The sequence below is a fragment of the Cryptomeria japonica genome, chromosome 3 (genome assembly GCF_030272615.1).
Source record: "Cryptomeria japonica chromosome 3, Sugi_1.0, whole genome shotgun sequence".
In the NCBI taxonomy this organism is placed as follows: domain Eukaryota; kingdom Viridiplantae; phylum Streptophyta; class Pinopsida; order Cupressales; family Cupressaceae; genus Cryptomeria; species Cryptomeria japonica.
The window spans coordinates 825,127,098-825,149,017 of NC_081407.1; the positions used below are offsets into that span (position 1 = coordinate 825,127,098).

The following is a 21,920-nucleotide window of genomic DNA, read 5'->3' on the forward strand; positions in this document are numbered from 1 at the left end:
TTGCAATGTTATGCACACTAAATGTAAATTAAGTTTTGGATTATGGTTGCCACTTGTTGACTTTCAAGTGAACTGCCTGAATTTCCCATGGTGTCAAATGACATGACATTGAACAAAATGGCAGAATAAGCTCTTCCTATTCAGAATGCTTGAAGCTTTGTAATATCCCCATTTTTCAGGCTCTCTAGTAGTGCAGTTGTTGTTGACTTTCTGGGTTTGTGTTAGCTCCTTCAAAGGGATAATTAGATTTCTGACTTTTGGTTTGGGCTCCAAGATTTTTGGAGGGAGCATCTGTTTTTGTTAAGTCACTCAATCAAGTATGTTTATCATCTTTCATCAGTGGGGTCACTCCTATGTAGTCAGATTTCAATTCCTATGTATTTTGACCATTGTCACTAATTGGTTGCATTATGAGCTATATTTAATTATTTTCACCAAGGTTGCCTTTATAATTAAATTTATTTATCAGGCACCTTAGTGTTATAGCTTGTTGGAAAGAGAATAGAAAGTTTTAAATGATGTGACAGTTAAAAGTGACTTTAAGTGCCAAAAATGTTTTAAAAGTAAATTAAATCACTTTTTGGAGTTAAAAGGCTTAATAAATTAATAAGGTGATTCTAAAACGGAGTTTCTGGAAAGTTTCCTAAAAGGCCTATAAAAGGGGGATTGAGAGCTCATTTGGTATGTTGAGTTTATTATTTCTAATATTTCTCTTTAAGAAAACCTTACATGGTTTCTTGAGTTGGATAAACTTTGTGAGGACAAAAACCTAGGTTACCGGGTTTGCCTCTGGGCCCCCTTGGTACGGGTCCGGGTTCAACCGGGTCCGTGGTACGGGTCCGGTTCGACCTGGGTTTGAAAAACCTAGAGTGGGTTCAACCCTGGTTGAACCTAATTTAACCCGGGCGGTTGGGCGGCCCATAAGGTCAAAAAATAAGGCAATTTAATTTTTTTTCAATTCCGCCTTGTAAAAAGTGAAATTTATAACCTAAAATTGACTTCTAAAACATTTTATTGACTCATTTCACCTCATTTGTGTTGCAAACAAAAGTTTTATGAGAGCAGGTTGAAGAAAGGGTGAACAAAATTTGGCTTCCAAGATCAAAGAGGATTTGAAGACTGATTTTTGAAGCTTCAACAAGTGTTGCAGCATCATTTTCATACATTTTCAAGCTTCCATTGGCTGCAAGAGGTAGGTTTTTAAAATTTTTTTTCCAACTATTTTTGTTTCACAAATTGTCAAACATGAAACTTGAATTTTTTTTCATTAGTTAGTTTTTGTTTTTGAATATGTTTATTTTATTTCTTGCCATAGGAACTAGAATGACATCTACATCTTCCTCCATTGGCAATGAACACATAATTGCAAAACAAAGAAATGATCCAAATTCTCCCTTATGGAAATATGTGGACATTATAAAACAACTTCCGGGAGGTGGGGGATTCCGTTGGAAATGCCATGGATGCGATATTGAACGTAATAGTTCATATTATCGAGTGGTAGGCCATTTGTGTGGAATAAAAGGAAGAGGCATCAAAAAATGCCCTGGAAAAAATGGTAAACCTATACCAGATGAGACAGTGATGAAATATATTAGGGAGCATGAGGCGGTAGAAGAGAGGGAAGCCCATAGATTGAACCAAACCGCATCAAAGAAAACAAAGGGAATGCAAGGCCCTTCTAATTCCAGTATTGTAGTAGAAGACCACCCCTTCTTTGCCACAAATGAACTTCAAAGTGAACCACCCTTGACACGTAAAAGAACAAAGGGGCCTTTAGAAATCGCATTCCAAAATGAGAATAGAGACAATGCTGATCAAGATATAGTAAGGTGCATTTATGCAAATGGGTTGTCATTCAATGTTGTTCGCTCCCCATAGTGGAAGCAAATGATAAAAAGTGTTAATGAGGCACCAAGAGGGTATAAGGGCCCCGGTTATGAGAAGGTACGTGGAACATTATTGGAGAAAGAGGTGAAGAGGGTTGAAGATGCATTGAAACCCATAAGGGATTCATGGGTTGAGATAGGTGTAACAATTGTTTCAGATGGGTGGAAAGATGCTAAAAACTGTCCCTTGATCAATGTCATAGCGATGTCCCCTAAAGGGGCAATGTTTTTGAGAGCTGTAGATTGTGAGGGCCAAATAAAAGATGGCCAATTTATTGCAGAAATTCTCATCTCTGCCATTGAGTCTGTGGGACCCCGCAATGTTGTCCAAGTCATAATGGACAATGCAAAAAATTGTAGAGCTGCTGGTTTGTTGGTTGGGCAATGCTATGATCACATTTTTTGGACACCTTGTGCGGTACATTCACTCAATCTTATGCTACAAAGGATTGGGCAAAAAATAAAATGGATCAGAGATGTGTATGCAGAGGCTGAGGACATCTAGATGTTCATCACAAACCACCACATGTCTCAAGGGATTTTTAGAACCTATTCGAATTTGGAGCTATTGAAGGTAAGTGAAATAGTAATTTAATTTTACATTTTCTGATTTTTTTGAATTTTCAATGTTCATAATATCATTGTGTAAGCTATATTGTGTATTCTTCTTTAAAGTTTGGCTTTATTTTTTAATCATTTGGCATTAATTTGTGTTATAGGTTGCTGAGACCCGTTTTACATCAAACACAATCGTCTTAAGACGACTTGTGAAAGTTAGAGTGGCACTATGCAATATGGTGATCAACACCAATTGGACTGTATGGAATCAAAGTAGCATTGAGAGGGCAGAAAAAATTAGGGATAGAATATTGAATGAGAAATGGTGGGATCTTGTTACATATCTCCTAAGTATCACTGAGCCCATCATGAGCATGATTCGCTATACAGACATGGATAGGCCTTGCATAGGTGAGATTTATGATGGCATTGACTCAATGCTTGAAAAAATAAAGGTCACTATAAATGAAAAAGAGAATAATCCTCAGGAGAAATTCTTCAAAGAACTGGAAGTAATTATTGTAGAGAGGTGGAATAAGATGACCACTCCTTTGCACCTTCTTGCCTATGCCTTGACACCTAAGTACTATAGCAATCAGTTTCTTGATAAACTAGGAAGGATTCCACCATGGAGAGATCTAGAAGTATCTGATGGGTACAAGGCAGCATTTCTTAGACTATATCCCGATGATGATTTGCGAGATGTTGTTACAAATGAGTTCATAGAATTCGCAAATGGGAATGGTCTAAGTGTTGATGCACTTCGTCATAGATCCAAGAAGGATGCTCACAACTGGTGGTACTTCCATGGCACATGCTTCCAATACCTACAACCCCTCGCTATAAAAGTTTTATCGCAAGTAAGTTTAATTAATTAAAATTTTAAATTTACAAGTTTTAGTTTATTTATAGTTTACTTTGTCTTCATAGGTTGCTAGTAATTTTATTTTTATTAATGTATAACTTTAATTGTTTACCTTGTCTTCATAGGTTTCTAGTTCATCTGCTTTAGGAAGAAATTGGAGCACATACTCTTTCATCCACTCAGTAAAGCGCAATAGGCTGCTATAAAAAAGAGTGGAGAATTTAGTATATGTGCATTCCAACCTACGTCTTCTTTCACACAAACAACATGACTACACACAAGGGGAAACAAATATGTGGGATATAGAGCCAGAGCATACTAATTTGGATGCTCCTGCTTCTCAGCTTCTTGCATTGACACTTGATGACTCGGAAATTTAAGCCAACTTATAGTGCAAGTGCAAGTGGCATTGGCTCATCTAATGTCAATGTCAATGAGGAGGAGGAGGAGGAGGAGGAGGATGAAGATTTAGATGATCCATTTGATGATTAAACTTTAGGTTTATATTGTTAAAAGTTGAAACAATGATACTTGAATATTTTGTCATTTCGATATTAAACTTGATGTATATGATGCTATTATCAATTATGGTATGATCATGATGCTATGATTACATGTTTATGTTTGTTTTGTTGTTTATATGATGCTATGTGACAAGCAAATTTTAATTCATGCTTATAGGCTTCGCAAATATCAAAATATATATATATATATATATATTTACATGTTTTTGTACTAACGAACCCAAATGAACCCAAACCCCTTTTCAAAATTTTGCCGTACCGGGTTCTTCGAACCCGAACCGGAACCCAAACCCGAACCGGCAACCTAGACAAAAACCCTTTTAAGGAAAATCTTCTACATTGGTGAAAGATCCAATTTGGAGGATTACTCGGTGATTTCATATAGAGATCACATTAGGGCTTCATTGTGAAAGATTTCATTTGTATTTACTATCTTGAGGGAGCAGATTAAAAAAATTATTGGCAGGTTTATTTCCTTTACTTGCTCGCTGTAAAGCGTAGGGATTGTCGTGAGCATAGAGGAAGGTGTTGCTTGGGGTTTGAAGAGATTTCTATTGCTGTTTGGAGGTGTTTAGGATCTGCACTACCATTTCTATCCATTTCATGACCTTTTTGGAAGTTATTGAAGATTGGTGTCCAAATTACAAGTGGCAGTTACTGAATACTAGTTCAGTCTATTTCATTGCTGCAGTTTCTGGGTACGTTTGAATTAGATATGTAATGCTATTTAATGATCTTAGTTGCTTTTACTTTTGGGAAAAAGTGTATTTTCAGATCAGAAATAAAATTTGGATTTTTCAGCTTCACATATTTTTGAGTTTTATCAATTTTATGAGCTGTTAAATTATTGTAAGCTACTTTATTACTTGCACTTTGTTTATCATCTCAAAACCATTGCAGAACACAAAACAAACAAAAAAAACTAATGCAAAACAGGGCAGCATATTACAAGCATTTGTTTAATTAAATTGAAGTTTTGTTTGACAATGTATTGAGATTTGCTTTGTGATAGTGTGTGGAACAGGATTAACATTTAAGTGTGAAATTTTCAAATCTCAGCAACGATAACTGGTTATACATTTTTCTTCACTTTATGGGACTCTTTGCTTTATAAATATATGCCTATTGGAGTCTATTGAACTAAGAGAATTAATGAGGAGAGATAAAAAATTATGAAAACCACCACTTCTTTATGAAGTAAGATTTTGCATTTTGTTAATCAATTACGGGTGCTGAAACCTAGATTCTTTAGAGTACTCATGACAGTGTCATGAGTACATTACTACTCACATGAATGCGAAATTGTGATTTTTAATGTATTTAAACTCTGATTGAGTGCTAGTAACCTAGGTCTGTGTAATGTCCCCGTTTTCATGAGCATCAGAGTTTGAAGGATTAGCCTATTATTTGGACTCTCGTAGGCTAACATTCGGGATAGAGAGTCTCAGTGGCAGTTCCACTTTTTCAGTTCAGTCTTGGTTTCAGTTCCAGGGCCTTTGCAGTCAGTGTATGGGCTTAGTTGAGGGATCAATTTGGTAGTTGTGATATTTTTAGTCAAGGCACTTGGACACATGGGGGTTATTTAGTGTTGACTCGAGCTTCTGACGGCACGTCAAAAGACTATTGAGGGAGATATTAATATTTTAGTGGTTAAGTTATTTAATTAACTTATATGGATATTATAAAGTCATAAAGTGATTTTACTAAAAAATTAAAAGTTCACTTAAAATATTAAAAGTGATTTTAAATCATTTAAATGTAAAAGTGCATCCAAGATGAATTTAAACTTTTGAAAAGTGATTTAAATACATTTAATGTATTTAAAATTGCATTTGGGCGTACTTTCTTGGAATTTGTGCTTTTGGGGTTATAAGGAGAAAAAGTCAATTAAAACTCATTATTGATTATTGATTATTTGACATTGCTTGTTATTTTGCTTTGTGGATTTTCTGAGACAAGGGTTTCAGAGGGTTTGCTATTGAAGAACGGAAATTCTTCATGGATCTGTGATTTTGAGGCTGTGAAAGATCAGCTAAATTATTGCAATTGGGAGGGCTTCATTCAGGAGTTTGTTTGTGCTTCATCAGAGGTTATTTTCTTCAATTATTTGCATATTTGCAATAAGAAAGGAGGCATCCAGGTTTAGACGCCTCTATTAGTAGCATTTTCATTTCAATAAAGTAGTCGTACAAGTTTCTGTTGCTGGCCGTACAAATCAGACTTGGTACGTGGGGTCCAGAAAGAGGACGTTTTGGGGAGACTGAAATGCCTTACTTTTTTGCAATCTGGTTGCACCATTCCCAACACCCAACATATTCAGGTGGTTTCATCTCATTTCTGGCTTGGAGAAATTGTATTATGGACTTGTACACCTATTTTGGTCAATTTCCCAGTCTTGGCTGGCAAGTTCCAGAATTTTTTCTTTTAAATAATCTGAGGACCTCCAGGTATGTTTTATGTATTAGTTTCAATTGTAGCAGTTACCTGATACTTAATATAGTTGCAGTTGCTCTATTCTTCTTGTCAATTCATTTTTATGTGCATTTCTTGCCTTGCGCACTTGTGTTTTTTTTCTTAAAATTCTTCAAAACCTTTGAAATTACAAAAACAAGACAACATTTGCATCAGTAGAAGAGTTAGAACCAGCAGGGTTCTTACAGTCTGTAATTTGCATCATAATTTTTAAATTTTTTCTGTACATTTTTCTTTTCTAAAAATTAATAAGATAGAGATACCTTCTTAAAAAATCTGTTTAAAATATTTTTTTTGATCAATGTCTTGGATCATGTTTAAAATATTTTTTTTGATCAAAATATTGGATCACACTATGATCCATGATATTTATCTCATAATTATGATGGATCATGGAGTAAGATTTGAAACATTGATCAAACCACATTTTATATGGTTTTATCGATGGACTGAATTTCAAATTTCTAATACAAATTGATTGTTATTACTGTACAACACCAGCACCCAGAAAAACAAATGTAGAGAAGTCTAGCACTTCAACTAGCTCACTTTTATAGACAATGATGACTAGGAGTTATGTAATGATGTAGGATTTTCAGATTCTTTGGTTGTTAGACAACCAAAATGATGATCTTGTTTTCTAGAATGAAGAAATGACATTTTTGGACTTTCATCTTTTGATTTTCAATAATTTGTTTTATGTTCATGCTTTTAAAATTCATCGTTTGTGTAGAGTGGTAAAGGTGAACTACTACGAAAGGATATCTAACCCTTTTAATTATGAAGTCGGGTAAATGTAATGTGTTTCTATTTGTATTGTGATCATAGAGTGGAATTAAATTGCAAGGACCTTGGAAATAGTAAGTGTAGGTGATAGAGGTCTTCCAGACAGTCTGGTTAGCTCTCTGTCCAGGACATCTGTGTGGTGCGTGGACGTAAGCATGGTGCGTTGGCACCCCGTACAGACAGAAAATAGAACTATCTACAGGAGAACAACAATACTGCCTACACAGGGTCCAAAGTTTGAGAAATACAAGAATACAATGGAACAACAAATAACAGTAGATATGTATTACTTTGAACAAAACAACATTATAGAAAAGAGGAGTAATCACCCAAGGTGGTTGGAAAATTGCGAGAGCTTCCACCAAATAGCCTCCTTTTAAAACCTACACACATAAGACCAAAGAGGAAATGTTGGAGGTAGTTGTAAAAGGGCTTGCTGTAGTCAAACCCCCGTTTTGGTGTTTCCACCTCCATGGACAACTAAGACAGATTGAGAGACAAAAAGCTTGCAAAGAGACAAGTGAAAGAATAGTATGCTACTGAATAAAATATGATGCAATATATCCAAATAAAGTGTTACCAATCCTTTAGCAAAAGGAAGACAAACTGCCTAGAGAGGCAGGGTTGTCTTCACACGAATGCTGCAAGGAAGAACGAGTAGCTTCAAACTTTCTTTCAATGACCTCAATGTAATAACCAGAGCTTCAATATGCCATTGTGTGTGAGAGAAAAGCAATAATGTTGTAGAAAGATAGTACGGGAATGAGAGAGCTTCTGAAAATCTGTGAGAGAGATTGATTGAAAGAATTGGAGGCAAAATCGAAGTTTGAAACAGAAACAGGAATCCTGGATTTGTACCTGTTGTCTGTGTAGGCTGACAGAGGCGTTACATTGTCAAAACATGGGAAGCGTAACGCTCCAACAGTCAATGCAGTCACAGATTTCTGTGGGACGCTAGTGTATCGCATGGACATCTGTGCATAGCATATTCGTCCAGGGGAAATTGGACTAACGGTCAAGAAGTCGAATGTATTAATCAGATAATAGCATTTTTAATTAGATTAAGAATAATATTGTATAATTGTCTTGTATTGATCTAAAGGGGAAGCGTATGTGATGTGAAATTGTAGGATATGCAATTTAAAACATTACAGTTTGAAGTCTTTGGCTTTCGGCAATTCTTGACCTACGATCTCTTGGACTTCAGAAACCTCATGGGAGTTTTCTGGAAGATGAGAAGCAAATGTTGATAATGATAGTGGGTCAAAAATTATGAAATCAGTAAAAGCAAGATGATGTGCCTGCATTTCTTGACTAGTAACCTTATGGAATGGTTGGCTATATGCCAAAGCTGGAAAGTTGCTATGAGTATTGTGCCCTAAATAAATGTGTAATTTGTTTCAGTTTTAATAATTATTTTCCTTCTTTTGGATATGTTTATCAGTTCACTTGTAATAACACATGAAATTCATAGCATTTACATTACACTACTTGTTGTGCAGTGTGGCACAAAATCATGTTCGATCTGGTGAAGGGAAATCTCAAGGAGAAGAGTCAGTGCAGGAAATCCAAGGCAATGCTCTGTCTGATACAGATTTAGCTGTTGACACAGAAAACATTTCTCCACGTCTACAGTGCCACTCTGCTCTTAGTACTCTAAAGAAAAAGCGAAGAGGAAGGCATTATGACAGAGAGACAAGAGCTGCAGAGCTTGAGGTTGTTGTATTCTGGGACTTATTTCAAGAAGCCTGAAGTTCTATCTACTACAAGATTTGATTTTAAAAACAATCAATGTACTTAATGTTTGGTTAAGAATGTGAAGTCTTTTTTATTTTAACTTTTTCTCTCATGTTTTGGTTTGGATGTATAATCTGACATAATTCAGTGAGTTTTTCAATAACATAAATTTTCAGTGTTGTTTCTGCTAAGTGTAAAATTGTCTTTATCATTGATTTGTTAATCAGAGTGATGAGATACAGAAGGCAGAATCACTTGCAAAAATAAAATGTCAACAAGAGGAAGACAAAGCAAATGCCAAACTCCATTCGCTGATGTATGCCTTCTGTTGTGACTAAAGTTGTTTTAGGTTCAGTATGCTTCTTGTGATTGTGTTTACAGCTTTTATGATTTTCTTGTGTCTTATAGAACGCACAATGTAATTTGGTCACTAAGCAATTTTTTACATTTCATGGCAGATCAAAATGTAGAGAAAGTACATCTACAAAGTATGATAATATGGAAAGGTTGAAATCCTTGAAATTTATCACTTCGAAATTGAAGGTTTGTGCATTTTGACTGATTTTGTTTATTACAGTTTTTTCTTGTGGAAAGTCAACCCATCACATGGTATGGGAATTTTCAAGCTTCACTAATAATTAGTTTTATCATTTTTATGTTAATTTTGGATTGATAGGAATTTCTTATGTGAATTAGCTTCGTTATGGACTGATTGCTTATTATATAAAATTCATAAAGGATTCATATCAGATATGCTATAGGAAAGAGTGAAAGATGATACAATACCAATGTTAAATGGATATTTGTGATATCAAAAAGTTTTACTTGTTGCAAATTGTTGTTATTGATTTTAAAGGTCTGCTGAAGAAAATCAGAACTGTAGAAAATAAGAACTATATAAAATCAGAGTTCAAATTGTCTAAATAAATTGTTTATTTATGATGGCCGATCTCCTCCACATTGGTATCCAAGACAAACTTATAGTGCTGTCTGACCTCGCATTTTTGGTGCGCTAGACAAGATTTAATTTAATATTTTGTTCTTGGCCGACCTCCACTTTGGGGAATTAAGTTTCAAAATAAATATATTATTTCTATTGGGCTGGCCTCCTTGGCTTGTGCACCCACTTTGGGCAATGTGATTAAAAAATAAAATAAAAAGTAAATGCAAACTGCCTTGGCCAACTTAAAAAGAAGAGGTGCAACTGCTGGTAAAATGGTGTATGGGTTGTGTTGTGAGGTATTCACACATTGCCCCATTGCAAATGGGGACCCCCACTTTTTACTTTCTAGGGTTAGCTCTTTTTAGTTTTGTTGTTGGTCGTTTTAGTGTCTTAGCCTTTGCATTGAAGGGATTGTGTTTCTCAAAGGTCATCAAGCCAGGTGGATCTCCTCAAGGTGGAGTGAAGGAGGTCAGGTCAATTGAGTGATTAGGGGCTATTTAGATCATTCCTAGGGTTTTTGTGTACTATTCGGTCACGCTTCAAGTTGCTAAATCAAACCTTGGTTGAATGGATAGTGTCCTCCTAAGTCCCGTCCCTTACATCAAGGTCAGAGTGAACTCGCCTTAGAAGTTTGAAATGTCATCCTGATCCTGAAATGTCTTGAAATTTGACTCTGTCTGGAAATTTGAAGATTCCTCCAAAAACTAGATTTTGCATTATAACTCCTGGAGGTCTGAAACCACTCTCAAACATCCTGACAATATATATATATATATCTATGGAATATAACTTAAAGTATAAGAAATCTCTTTCTTATACTTAAATGTTATATTACATATATAAATCTTGATGAAGAGACTAACTTGTCAAAGCAACTTCATGTTGAAGGAGAGGTGAGCGAACTTCACGTTGGAGATGAGATGAGAGAACTTCATGTTGAAGGGGAGATGAGCAAACTTCATGTTGGAGATGATAGGAGCGAACTTCATGTTTCACCACTTTAGAGCGAAGTTTCTTCTTCATGAGTTTGCATTTTGAAGTAAAATTGACAACTTCATGCTTGAGCACTTTGGAGCGGAATTCATGATCTAGCAAAATGAAGCAATCTTGAGAGTTAAGTTGGATATAAATAGGTGAAATAAATCAACTTCGGTAGTTAAAGGAGATGAGCAAAGGTTTTTTTTTCTTTGTGCATTGAAGAAAGTGAGTGAAATTCCCAACTTCATGAATTGAAGGAGGTGAGCGAAATTCTACTTCATGAGTTGAAGGAGGTGAGCGAAATGCTACTTCATGAGTTGAAGGAGGTGAGCGAAGTAGATAACTTCATGCAATGGGGAAAGAGAGCGAATTTCATGTTTTCACCAAGGAGAGCGAATTCCATAAGCATGAGCGAAATTGAATAAGAGAAGGATAATCACCTAAAGAGGACTCAATGCCAAATGAACTTCATGATCTCACCAAGAGGAGCGAAGTAGAGTGATTTAAACGAACTTCAACTTCAAGGAGATAGGAGCGAACTTCGGGTTCAAGCAACTAGGAGCGAAATTCATACTTCATGTATCAAAAGAGATGAACGAAGTTGATAACTTTAGCAGCTGCAAGCTTCAAGCGAAATCCTCCACTTCACGAATTGCTAAGGAGGAGCAAAATTGTTACTTCATGAGTTTAGGTTTTGAAGCGAACTTCATGAGTTGAGGTTTTGGAGCGAAGTTTACTACTTCATGTGTTTGGGATAAGGAGCGAAGTTCATGATCTTGCTAAGTGGAGTGATTTTTAAGAATGAAGTTGGATATAAATAAGAGAAATAATTAAGAGAAGCAACTTCACATTTCACTAATTTAGAGCGAAGTTTTTCACTTCATGGATAACCGATTTGGAGTGAAGTTGTTACTTCATGAACTGCCGATTTGGAGCGATCTTACAATTTCATGAATTAAAGTGAAGGAGCGAACTTCATCCTAGAAGCTTTTTGAGCGAAATGTTACTTCATGAATTGAAGAATTGAAGCGAAGTTATACCTCATACATTGAGAAATAAGAGCGAATGTCAACTTCATGAATCAAGCTTCATGAGCAAATTTTAACTTCATGTTTGAGACAAGAGAGCTTCATATAGGGGGGCTTTAATGGAAAATTCCAATTTTACAAACCAAGGGATAGAAATGAACTTCAAGAATTAAGACATGAGCAAACTTCACAATTTGAAGGGTATGAGTGAAGTTCAAGGAAATGAAGAAGATTAAGGCGAGGAGAAACTTATTGAACACCAAGGATGGAATTCACTTAACGAGCTCCTCTCTAAGAGCGAAAATCAACTTCAAGTGCTTCTTCATGAAGGCAAATTCCTCTAGATCTTCTTATCCAACTTGCAAAACACATAAAATCAAGAGATATATCAAGCTAAGAAGAACTATCAAAGTTATATATTATGTATTTGATATAATGTTTGTTTTGTTTTGCAGATGGGAGAGGATGGTGATTGCAAAGCAAAAGGGAGGAAAGTTGTAAGACCTACACCACCATGCAAGAGGAGAAACTTCACGACCAAGAGGAATTTTAACCTTCACCGCACCATGGAGACATGAAGAGATCAAAGGAGTGCGAAAGAGAAGTTATACAATCACTCAAAAGCAAGCAAGCAAAGATTCAGCTACATCAATAACTCCCATCACAACTATTTTGAGCGAGCTAGATAATGTTGAGTATCAAGAGATACCTCTCAACATCCCTTCATCATGATGAATCAACTCAACTCTACAAATTGCAAGAGTGAAGTGGCATCCCAAATGGCGTTCCAGTCATCATTCCTCCAGTCAATGAAGTCCACATCAATGCATCCAAGTTCAATGAATCAAGCTCACCAGTGATGGCACAAACTCCGAGGCACCTACCCCTGATATCTATTGGTCCACACTTTCTGAATATAATTTTCTCATTGGCCAAGGAAAAGTTTGTTGTAACAAACCCTAATTAGGGTTTTCATTGTAGAATCCTGGCCATTGATGGAGAATCAATCCTGGCCATTCATTGTAAATGAGCTCCCTATAAAAGCTTAGAGTCTTTCATTTGTAAAGGTTAATAGCTAATAGTTGGTTAATAGCTAATAGTGAGTAGAATAGAATAATAGAAGAATAGCAATTAGAATAGAAGTAGATTAGGAGAGGGAAGAATTGTTGGTATGACTTGTAAATGAGATACTCTTTTCATTGAAGTTATGGTGAAATTTGTTATTTCAACAAGCCTCATGGTTCTACTTCTCAATTTATTTTCATGTTGATTAGATTGAATGGAAGAAGATGTTGAATGTATTCATGTGGATTCCATCCAATCCATACCACTAGCCTCTTGCTGCTTGTAACTGCGCCTCATGTGGTCAACTGAAATGATATGAACTTAACTTCGAATCATTCTACATTCATTGCTTATGCATTAACTTGAATGGTAATTGATGTTTGATGGTATTGATTCGAACATCCTTGAAACGTCCTTAGAAGATTGCACTGAGTTTGTGTCAAATTGTTCAGTTTGATGGCGAGACCTCGCTTAGTAGGATTCCATCTAGTCATTCATTTATCTTCCTACATTCTTAAGATTAGAATAGACTCTCTCAGACCCTACCTCTTTTGCTCTTTTTTATCTTCCAATTGAGTAAATAGGACCTAAGTTTCAGCAAATCAAGCATTCAGGCATTCAAATGTAAGTCCCCTTGTGATTCCAGCATAATCACATCAAACCAATGAGCTTATCCACACGTAGTGACCCTACATTCATGAACCTTGGAGTCGTCTCGAATGATCCTTAAGCTATTCTTCAGCATCCAAGAGATTTTGTTCAAGAGAGTATAATATACTTATGGTATTTTATTCTGTTTTCACATGTGCGTAAAATCGTGTTCTTTTCAATACTTGTGGCTATTTTGGATTTTTTAAACCTGACTAATTATTATTTTTATCATTTTTTTGTTAATTTTGGATTGATAAGAATTTCTTATGCGAATTACTTTTGTTATGGACTGATTGCTTATTATATTAAGCAAATAAAGGATTCATATGAGAAACGCTATAGAGAAGAGTGAAAGATGATATCAACAACAATGTTGTTTATATATATGTACCACCCCCTTTCTTGAAAAGATTTGACCTTGAATTGTCACTATAATTTTCAAACATTTGTTGTTCAAGTCCTTTCTCGAGAGGAATTTCTTTGAAATTAATTCAATGTACATCTTTGATAAATTGGAATAAAGTTTGTTTAATAAGAGGATCAAGTATATTTGTTCTTTAAGGATGTTGCAGTTGTTGATAAATCGATTCTTGGCAATGGAAAATTTCATAATTAGATGACAATATAGTTCAATTATACTTTTGGCTTTTTACTCTTGCAAATTGATGTTTTGAGCTTTTTATTATCTGTTGGACATGGCAGAATATTATTATTTAATTTCTCTTCAGATTGATTTTCATTTAAAATGGAAGTTTAACATTCACCTAGATTTAGTTTATATGGCGAGACGCAATATTGGTAGGGTTTTTTGATTTTGACATTTTTGTAAGCTTTATTTCAGACTTAAATTATCCACTTGATTCAATAGCTCTTGGTTGTGATTCTGTAAATGTATATGCCCCATATCTTTTTCCAATAATAATTTAGCAAAAAATTGAGAAGTGTGTTTATTTATTTCACATTTTTCTACTAATTTCTGAACCTATGATTCAAAAAAAATAAAAAATTGAATTTAACTCGTTCAAATTCTTATTCTGAACATGCTTGTTTAGAAGATCTTTTTAGGAAAGCTTTCTCATGTTTATCCCAAATTTAATGATGTAAATTTAAAAAATTACCCAAAACTACTCTTTAGTTTACGGATAATACTAGTCCATTTGGGGAATATTTGTTTGGGTTTTGGTTACAAATCTGTTTTCTTGAAAATAATGTAGGATTCAATAATGTTTTAGATTTTGAGTGCCTTTGTATCTTGTGCCCTTTTGTATCTCATGAGCCTTTTGTATCTTCAGTTGAACCTTTTTGCATATCAAGTCAAACCTATTCTAACTTGGGTTTCATTTTTCATGTCTAAAGTTATGCCCTTTCATATCTTGTGTCACATCCTTTCAAATCTTGGTTCATACCTTCTGTATCTTGGGTCACTGTTGGATTATTGTCATTGATGTCAAAGGGAAAATCAGTGGCATAATTGTTGGAGAAGTTGTGCCAAATTTATGGCACTTTTTGTTGATCAAAGTGAGAGGCAATTTACATATTAAATTGCACAAGTAATTAATGTTTGATACCCCATGCTTGAGGGAGTTTTTTATTGCAAAAATAATCATTTAAATGTAATGACCCTTCTTATAAGAGCTGTCGTCTTGAAGGAATTTAAATTAATTTTTAATTAACTTTTGTGGGGTCTCCAAGTGGGATGACCTCCCTGATGCTAGCACCCACTTTGGCCAAAGCAAAATAAAATAATAAAAATTAAATGCTAGCTGTTTTTTTTGCCGACTTGTTTAAGGGGTTGCAACTCCTGGTTGAAGAGGTGCTTGAGGAGGTATAAATAAGAGATGTTTGAGTGGTCTAAAATGCAAGAAATTAACGAATACCTTTCCAAACTTAGAGCAGATCTAGAGCAGATTAAAGAGTAGAGTTTGAGGATAAGTTATTTTAGATTTATGAGGAGCATTTATGCAAATCTTGTGAAGGGGTTTATGAGCAGTTTTACAGAGTGCTTCTGAGTGAATTTGTAAAGATATTTGGAGCAGATCTAAGATTTTTTTTGAGCATAAATAAAGGCAGATTTTGGTGAAGAAGTTCATATAAATCATCATTTCATTGGAGGTTGGTGCCTCACATTCAAAGAGATTTTTGTCTCTTACTGAGTTGGTTCTTAGTGGAGGGGATAGGTGTCTCCAGTGGTTTGGAGCCTATGAAGATTGTAAGAAATTTCCAATATTAGCATTATTTTGCTGTGGTTTTCTTCCGCAAGGGTTTCCACGTAAATCGTGTGTGCGTCTTGTGTTCTAAATTGTTAGATCTTATTTGTGTGGATTTTTTTGATTGTTATATTGTGATTGCAAAGTTTATAGATTAAAAAATTGGTATTATACTGATTCACCCTCCTCTCAGTATAAGTGTGTGTGTTTCTTCAGTTACATCAATTAATTTTGTTTGTACTATTTCTTGTTTTAATGGCTCATTTTTATATCCACAAAAAGTTAACCATTGACAATTAAAAAAGATTATAATAAACACACTAAGTAGGCAAAACACACCCCAAAATTGATCCCCAATCATAGCAACAAGATGTAGGATAGTTTTCCTTGATTACCACTTATCATAGACCAAAGCTCTATTATTTGAAATTTAGAAAGAATTCAATATAAAATATATTATAGAAACGGCAAAGGATGCTATGTGCATCTATGGTAGATGGATATGTACAACATCTAAAGGATATAATCTATAGTCATGAAATTTACTGAGTCTTGATAAGTATATGCCAAGTATGCTTAAAAAAGCAACTACAACTAAAAAATTGTTGAGCAATATTTTATGTATTATATTTGAAAGAACAATTGATTAGTTTGTGTTGGCAAGTCCGATCTGAGTAAAAAATTATCTTGCCAAGCACTCCATGAGTTTGAGTCATGTGGCTGTGTTGTGTTCCCAAGATTCATGTTATATAATAGTATAACCATGTGATGTATAAGGTAGGTCATATATATATATATATATATAATTATATAGTTCTAATATAAGATATAGATGTCGTATAAGGTGTGAACCAGGTTCATTGCAATCTTAAGCGTTGTTGATTCTTAGTTGACTGATTCTTGTCAAATATTATTAGCATCATAAAGAAGATGCTAACACCATCATTATAGATGCCATTTTCATCTTAGGATTAATTTAATGAATCTGAAATTCTTGTTCATTCAAAATTAGCCAGATATATAAAGGACTTCCAAAAGAACCAATTGGGGTACAAAGATATGAGTGAAACACTATAGATCGTAGTAGGAAAACTAGGTAGTCTTGGTGAAACTCATGAGTCAAAACCTGCAATGTGTTACTTCGACCAAGCTCAAGCATCAAGTCTCAGCCAATCCCACCAAACAACTCATTATGTTTCAGGCATGAACATGGTCGTTTTAGGCACAAATTTGACTGTGGAAAGAAAAAAAAAACCAGACATGTTTAGAATCAAATGATTCATTTTTTTGTGCACGTTTGGTCTTATAGAGTTGCAAATTGAGCTGGGAGGAGTGATTGGAAAATAATCTTGAAGTCTGAATTGAGTTTGGAGTTCATTTGACACAGGTTTGCATTTTTTTGTTTTATATTTTTGCCCCTTTTTTTTTGAATTTCAACTGTCAAATGCTTAAAACCTAGGTGTTATGTTGCTCATTTTTCTTTGTCTCATTTTCCAACCCTCTCTGCTAGTGTTTATCTCTCTTCCATTTATAGATGTTTTCCCTTCCATTTATTTTCCTTCAAAATTTCACTTATTCAAAACCCTACTGATTTTTTTTCTTTGTGCAAAACTAGCAATGGCAAGGTAGTGGCATGAAGGACCTTGCATCGAAACATAGCATGGTGGGTGAGACCAGGGGCATAGTGGCTTGCAATTTTTGCAGATTTTCTCTGAGAGTGTAATGTCCCCTTTTTAAGAGACTTTAGTTTTGCCCTAGATTTGCCCTAGATATTATTTTTAACCAATAGGAAGAGGGTTAGAGAGAGAAAGTATCTTTATCTCTTTAAGAATAAAGACTTGCAAAACAAAGCTAGGAAACATTCTACAAATCATGCTACATAAATAAGTAATCATAACAACAACTATAACCAAGTAAAAAAAATGATTGAAAAATAAAGAGAGAATAAAGTAAGCACACATTCGATCGTTAATACAGAAGTTATAAACATGAACCATGCTTTACTAATTGTTCATACTGCTACTTGGCTACTAATGAAGCTTCAAGCACAGTGAGCTATTATGGATGCTTGATAGGGTGTCTTGATCAACCGTTCCCCCTTATCAAGTCCAACCGGATAGGGTGTCTTAATCAACTGTTCCCCCTATCAAGTCAAACCGGATAGGGTGTCTTATCAAACTGTTCCCCCCTATTATGCTATCCATGATAGCCTTGTCCAGTTGGTGCAGACTCCACAACACGAACCAACATTCCGAATTGCAATGCCCTGAGTTTAAAATTGCGGCCGACATTTTCCAACAAGAGATGCGTACTACCAATCCGCCTGAAAATCCTCCCACCACAGGGTACGAAATTGTTCCAACCACGCAGTATGGTCAAGCCATGATCGTTGAAACCTGCAGATATTCGCAAGAAGAAATTAGTCAAGTACAAAATGGGAGATTTCCTCCAGAATCGGCCAATGGACCAATGGTGCCACCAGGATCTCAGTTTCCGCCAGCATCTGCAAATGGACCTGTAGAGGATTCAGAATACTATTTCCCACCATTGAACGACAGTGTTTTAGTAGAAGGAATCAAGGAAGTATTCCACCAATCGTCAGGAGGTGGGAACCAAAGAGTTTATCACAGGAATCAGAGAAATCCCGAACCATTAACAACATCGATTCCTCCAAACAATTTTTCGACTCCGCCGGATCCCCAAGCTAGCAACGTCCCTGAATATCCACAAAACACTCAAGAATACAGACAAAGAAATATTTCACCTCCCGTGGGAAATGAAATGAAAAGATTGGCCACCTTGGTATTGGATGAACTTAAGAAAGTCAAGGTGAGTTTACCACTCTATGAGTTGCTCAAAGTGTCTGAAATTAAAGAGGCAGTGATCAATAGTTTGAGTGAACCTAGTGCAACAAGGTTAAATGTTCAGGCCACTATCAATGTGACTCAAGAGGAAGCCGATTCTCAAGAACAACTTGAACAAAATGAGTGTATGGTTCAAACTATAACCTTCCCAGCTAAAAAGGAAGATATGTTGGAAGGAAAAGTATTACTCAAAAGAGGCGAAACCAAGAAAGCTCAGCCTACAGTCAAAGAGAACCTCACTACTAACTTGGTTCTTCCCGAGAAGGAAGTTACAATCAAGAAAGATGTGGTTAAAAAAGGAAAATCTGCAAACCAAGCCAGTCACTCGAAAGAGGAGAGCCCAGCAAAGGATGATCATTCAAAGATTAATCAAGTCAAACATCAAAAATCAAGTGAAGAAAATTCAGTGCCTTCTCAAGGAAAGGACGAACCGGCCCCGTTCCTACTATCAGTCAGAATATTTGGAAAATTATTACACAATTGCCTTTATGATTCCGGAGCCTCAAGCAATGTCATGCCCTTAGCCGTTTGTCAAAGGCTTGGAATAACTCCCGCACCTACCAAGAGAAAAGTCACTCAACTTGACAAGACAGAAGTTCCAGTCATGGGGGAATTGAACAACATTCACATGCAATTGGCCGCGGACCCGAGAGTCCAGAATTTTATAGATATATCAGTAGTGGATATTCCAGATTCATATGGAATGCTCCTAAGTCGAGATTGGTCCCGAAAATTGAATGGATATGTATCGACCGATTTCGCACACATGTGGCTACCATGGAGAGGAGTCCCGAACCAGATTAAAATTGATAGCACCCCAAGGTTGAGGTTGATGATAACTGAATATGGAGAGGACAATGAAGTCCTATTTTTAGAGTCCGACCTAGGAACATATAAACCCAAAGTGGAGGAAATCTTGATGATACAAGATATACAAGATGAAAATACCCAACAAGAGGTCATGGAGTCAACCGAGATCGTCATTGAAAGCGATCAAGGATCCGACCAAGAGGACGAAGGGATGTTTGAAAACTTCAGAAGGTTTGTACAAAGAAACATCCAGCAAAGTGTATAACTTGGCAATATAGCATCCGTCCGAGATCTGCTTCTTCCGAATTGGTGTAGAATCCACAATGCCGTCCACTCAGAATTATCTTGTGTTTTATGCCAGACCGCATTGGAACAAGTATACAAAAGGGTCCCACAAACACCAATTATAGAAGAAATTCAAGATTCAGAGAATGAAAGCTCTACAGACACCGAAAGTTTTGTGGAAGATGAAGTTTCGTCCGATACAACAAATGAAAGTCCAGAAACAGACAATCAAGAAAATCAAATATGGACACTAAGGTTCGACGGATCTAAGTCCAAACAAGGATCCGGAGCTGGATATGAATTAATTAGTCCAAAAGGAGAAACATACCTTGCCGCTCACAGATTGCAGTTCCCTTGCACCAACAACGTAGCAGAATATGAATCTTTGGTTCATGGATTACTGTTAGCCATCCAAAAGGGGGCAAAGATACTGCAAGTATACGGAGATTCAGAAATCGCAATAAGGCAAATCAGGAAGCAATATGTTTGCCATGACAAAAGGCTAACTAAGTATAGAAATCGAGTCTGGGATCTAATTGAAAGTTTTGATGCTTTCAATATCAATTCAATTTATAGACATCAGAATCAAGTGGCCAATTCACTTGCACAGGCCGCGAGCTCATTGATTCCATTAGCAATGGAAGGATTAAAGAAGTTTACCATCGAGTTAATATCAGTTCCTTCAGTCCCAGATAACATCACCAATTTCCAGGTTTTCGAAGACGACAAGCACATTCTAGACTTCCTAACCAGCACGGACGTCTTCTTAACACAGATCATAGATGAAGATGAAGTAGGTGAAGCTGAGTTCGATGCCGAAGGAGTCCTGAACTTAAAGACAAACACTATTCCGAAAGGAATGGTCGAATTAGAAAGGATTTTTGATCCTGACAAGTTGAAAGAAAAGAAGAATCACAGTGTAGAAGGCAATATGTGTGACGCGATCAATCTAGGTGATGAGACACAAGTTAAGAATGTTTTCATTGGAAAGTCCTGCACAGCAATTGAAAAAGATGGAATCCTAAAGAACATGAGGGACTTCCCAGATGTCATTGCATGGAGCCATGAAGATCTCAAGACCTACGACACTGCGATTATCACTCACACAATCCCGTTGAAGCCAGGAAGCAAACCGTTCAGGCAAAGACAGAGACCCGTCAATCCTTTGTTGGAACCACTAATATACCAAGAAGTGAAGAAGTTACTCACAGCTAAAATCATCTTCCCAGTAAGACACTCGACGTGGGTCGCCAACCTGGTGCCTGTTAGAAAGAAAAATGGAGAGATCAGATTGTGTGTGGATTTCAGAAATCTTAACAGAGCGTCAGAGAAAGATAACTATCCGCTCCCATCATTAGATGAAGTACTGCAGATCGTCAATGGATCGCAGATGATGTCCTTCCTAGACGGATATTCAGGATACAATCAAGTCCTAGTCGAACCTGAAGACCGAATAAAGACTGCTTTCACCACCAAATGGGGAACATTTGCTTATAAGAGAATGCCTTTTGGACTCATAAACGCCGGGGCCACATTCCAGAGAGCTATGGATATCGCTTTCAGAGATTTAATTGGTAAAAGCATTATTATATATATGGATGATATCACAGTTTTTTCTAGGCAGAGAGAAGATCATGTGGAGGATTTGAGAAGAGTCTTCCAAAGATGTAGAAGGTACGGTGTCTCCCTTAATCCGAAGAAATGCATATTTGGAGTCACAGAAGGAAAGCTTTTAGGACATGTCATTTCAGAGAAAGGAATATCTATTGATCCTGAAAGGGTGAAGGCCATATCTACTATCAATTTGCCAGCAAGTAAGAAAGAGCTCAAATCATTTTTTGGCAAAATCAACTTCGTCCGAAAGTTCATTACCGGATTTGCCGAGATTGTCAGGCCATTGAATGAAATGTTAAAGAAAGATGCAAAGGTCGAGTGGACTCCACAAGCCAGAAGGGCATTTGAAGAAATAAAGACCGCCATCATGGAAGCACCAGTTTTGATTAGTCCTGATTATCTCAAACCATTTTATTTATATTCCTTCGCTTCCGAATACACTTGTGCCGCCATTCTCACCCAAAGAAGTGAAGAGAGGGATGAAAATCCCATTGCTTTCATGAGCACCCCGTTGAAAGATGCAGAATTGAGATATCCAAACATTGAAAAGCAAGCATACGCATTAGTAAAGGCAGTTAAGAAATTCAGACATTACCTCCTGAGAGCCAAGATTTATGCAATAGTGCCTGATGCGGCAGTCAAGA

General features: G+C 36.1%; 1 protein-coding gene across 2 annotated transcripts in view; it reads left to right on the top strand.

Moving 5' to 3' along the window:
* The window catches only part of LOC131054788 (snRNA-activating protein complex subunit), a 206,156-nt gene that overhangs the window by 110,628 nt on the left and 73,608 nt on the right, over positions 1 to 21,920 (top strand). For both annotated transcript variants that reach the window (XM_057989384.2, XM_057989385.2), the window contains exons 5-7: positions 8,597 to 8,810; positions 9,059 to 9,147; positions 9,290 to 9,374. In XM_057989384.2, coding sequence (XP_057845367.1) covers positions 8,597 to 8,810; positions 9,059 to 9,147; positions 9,290 to 9,374 — 388 coding nt within the window. The remainder of the gene's footprint in view (positions 1 to 8,596; positions 8,811 to 9,058; positions 9,148 to 9,289; positions 9,375 to 21,920) is intronic.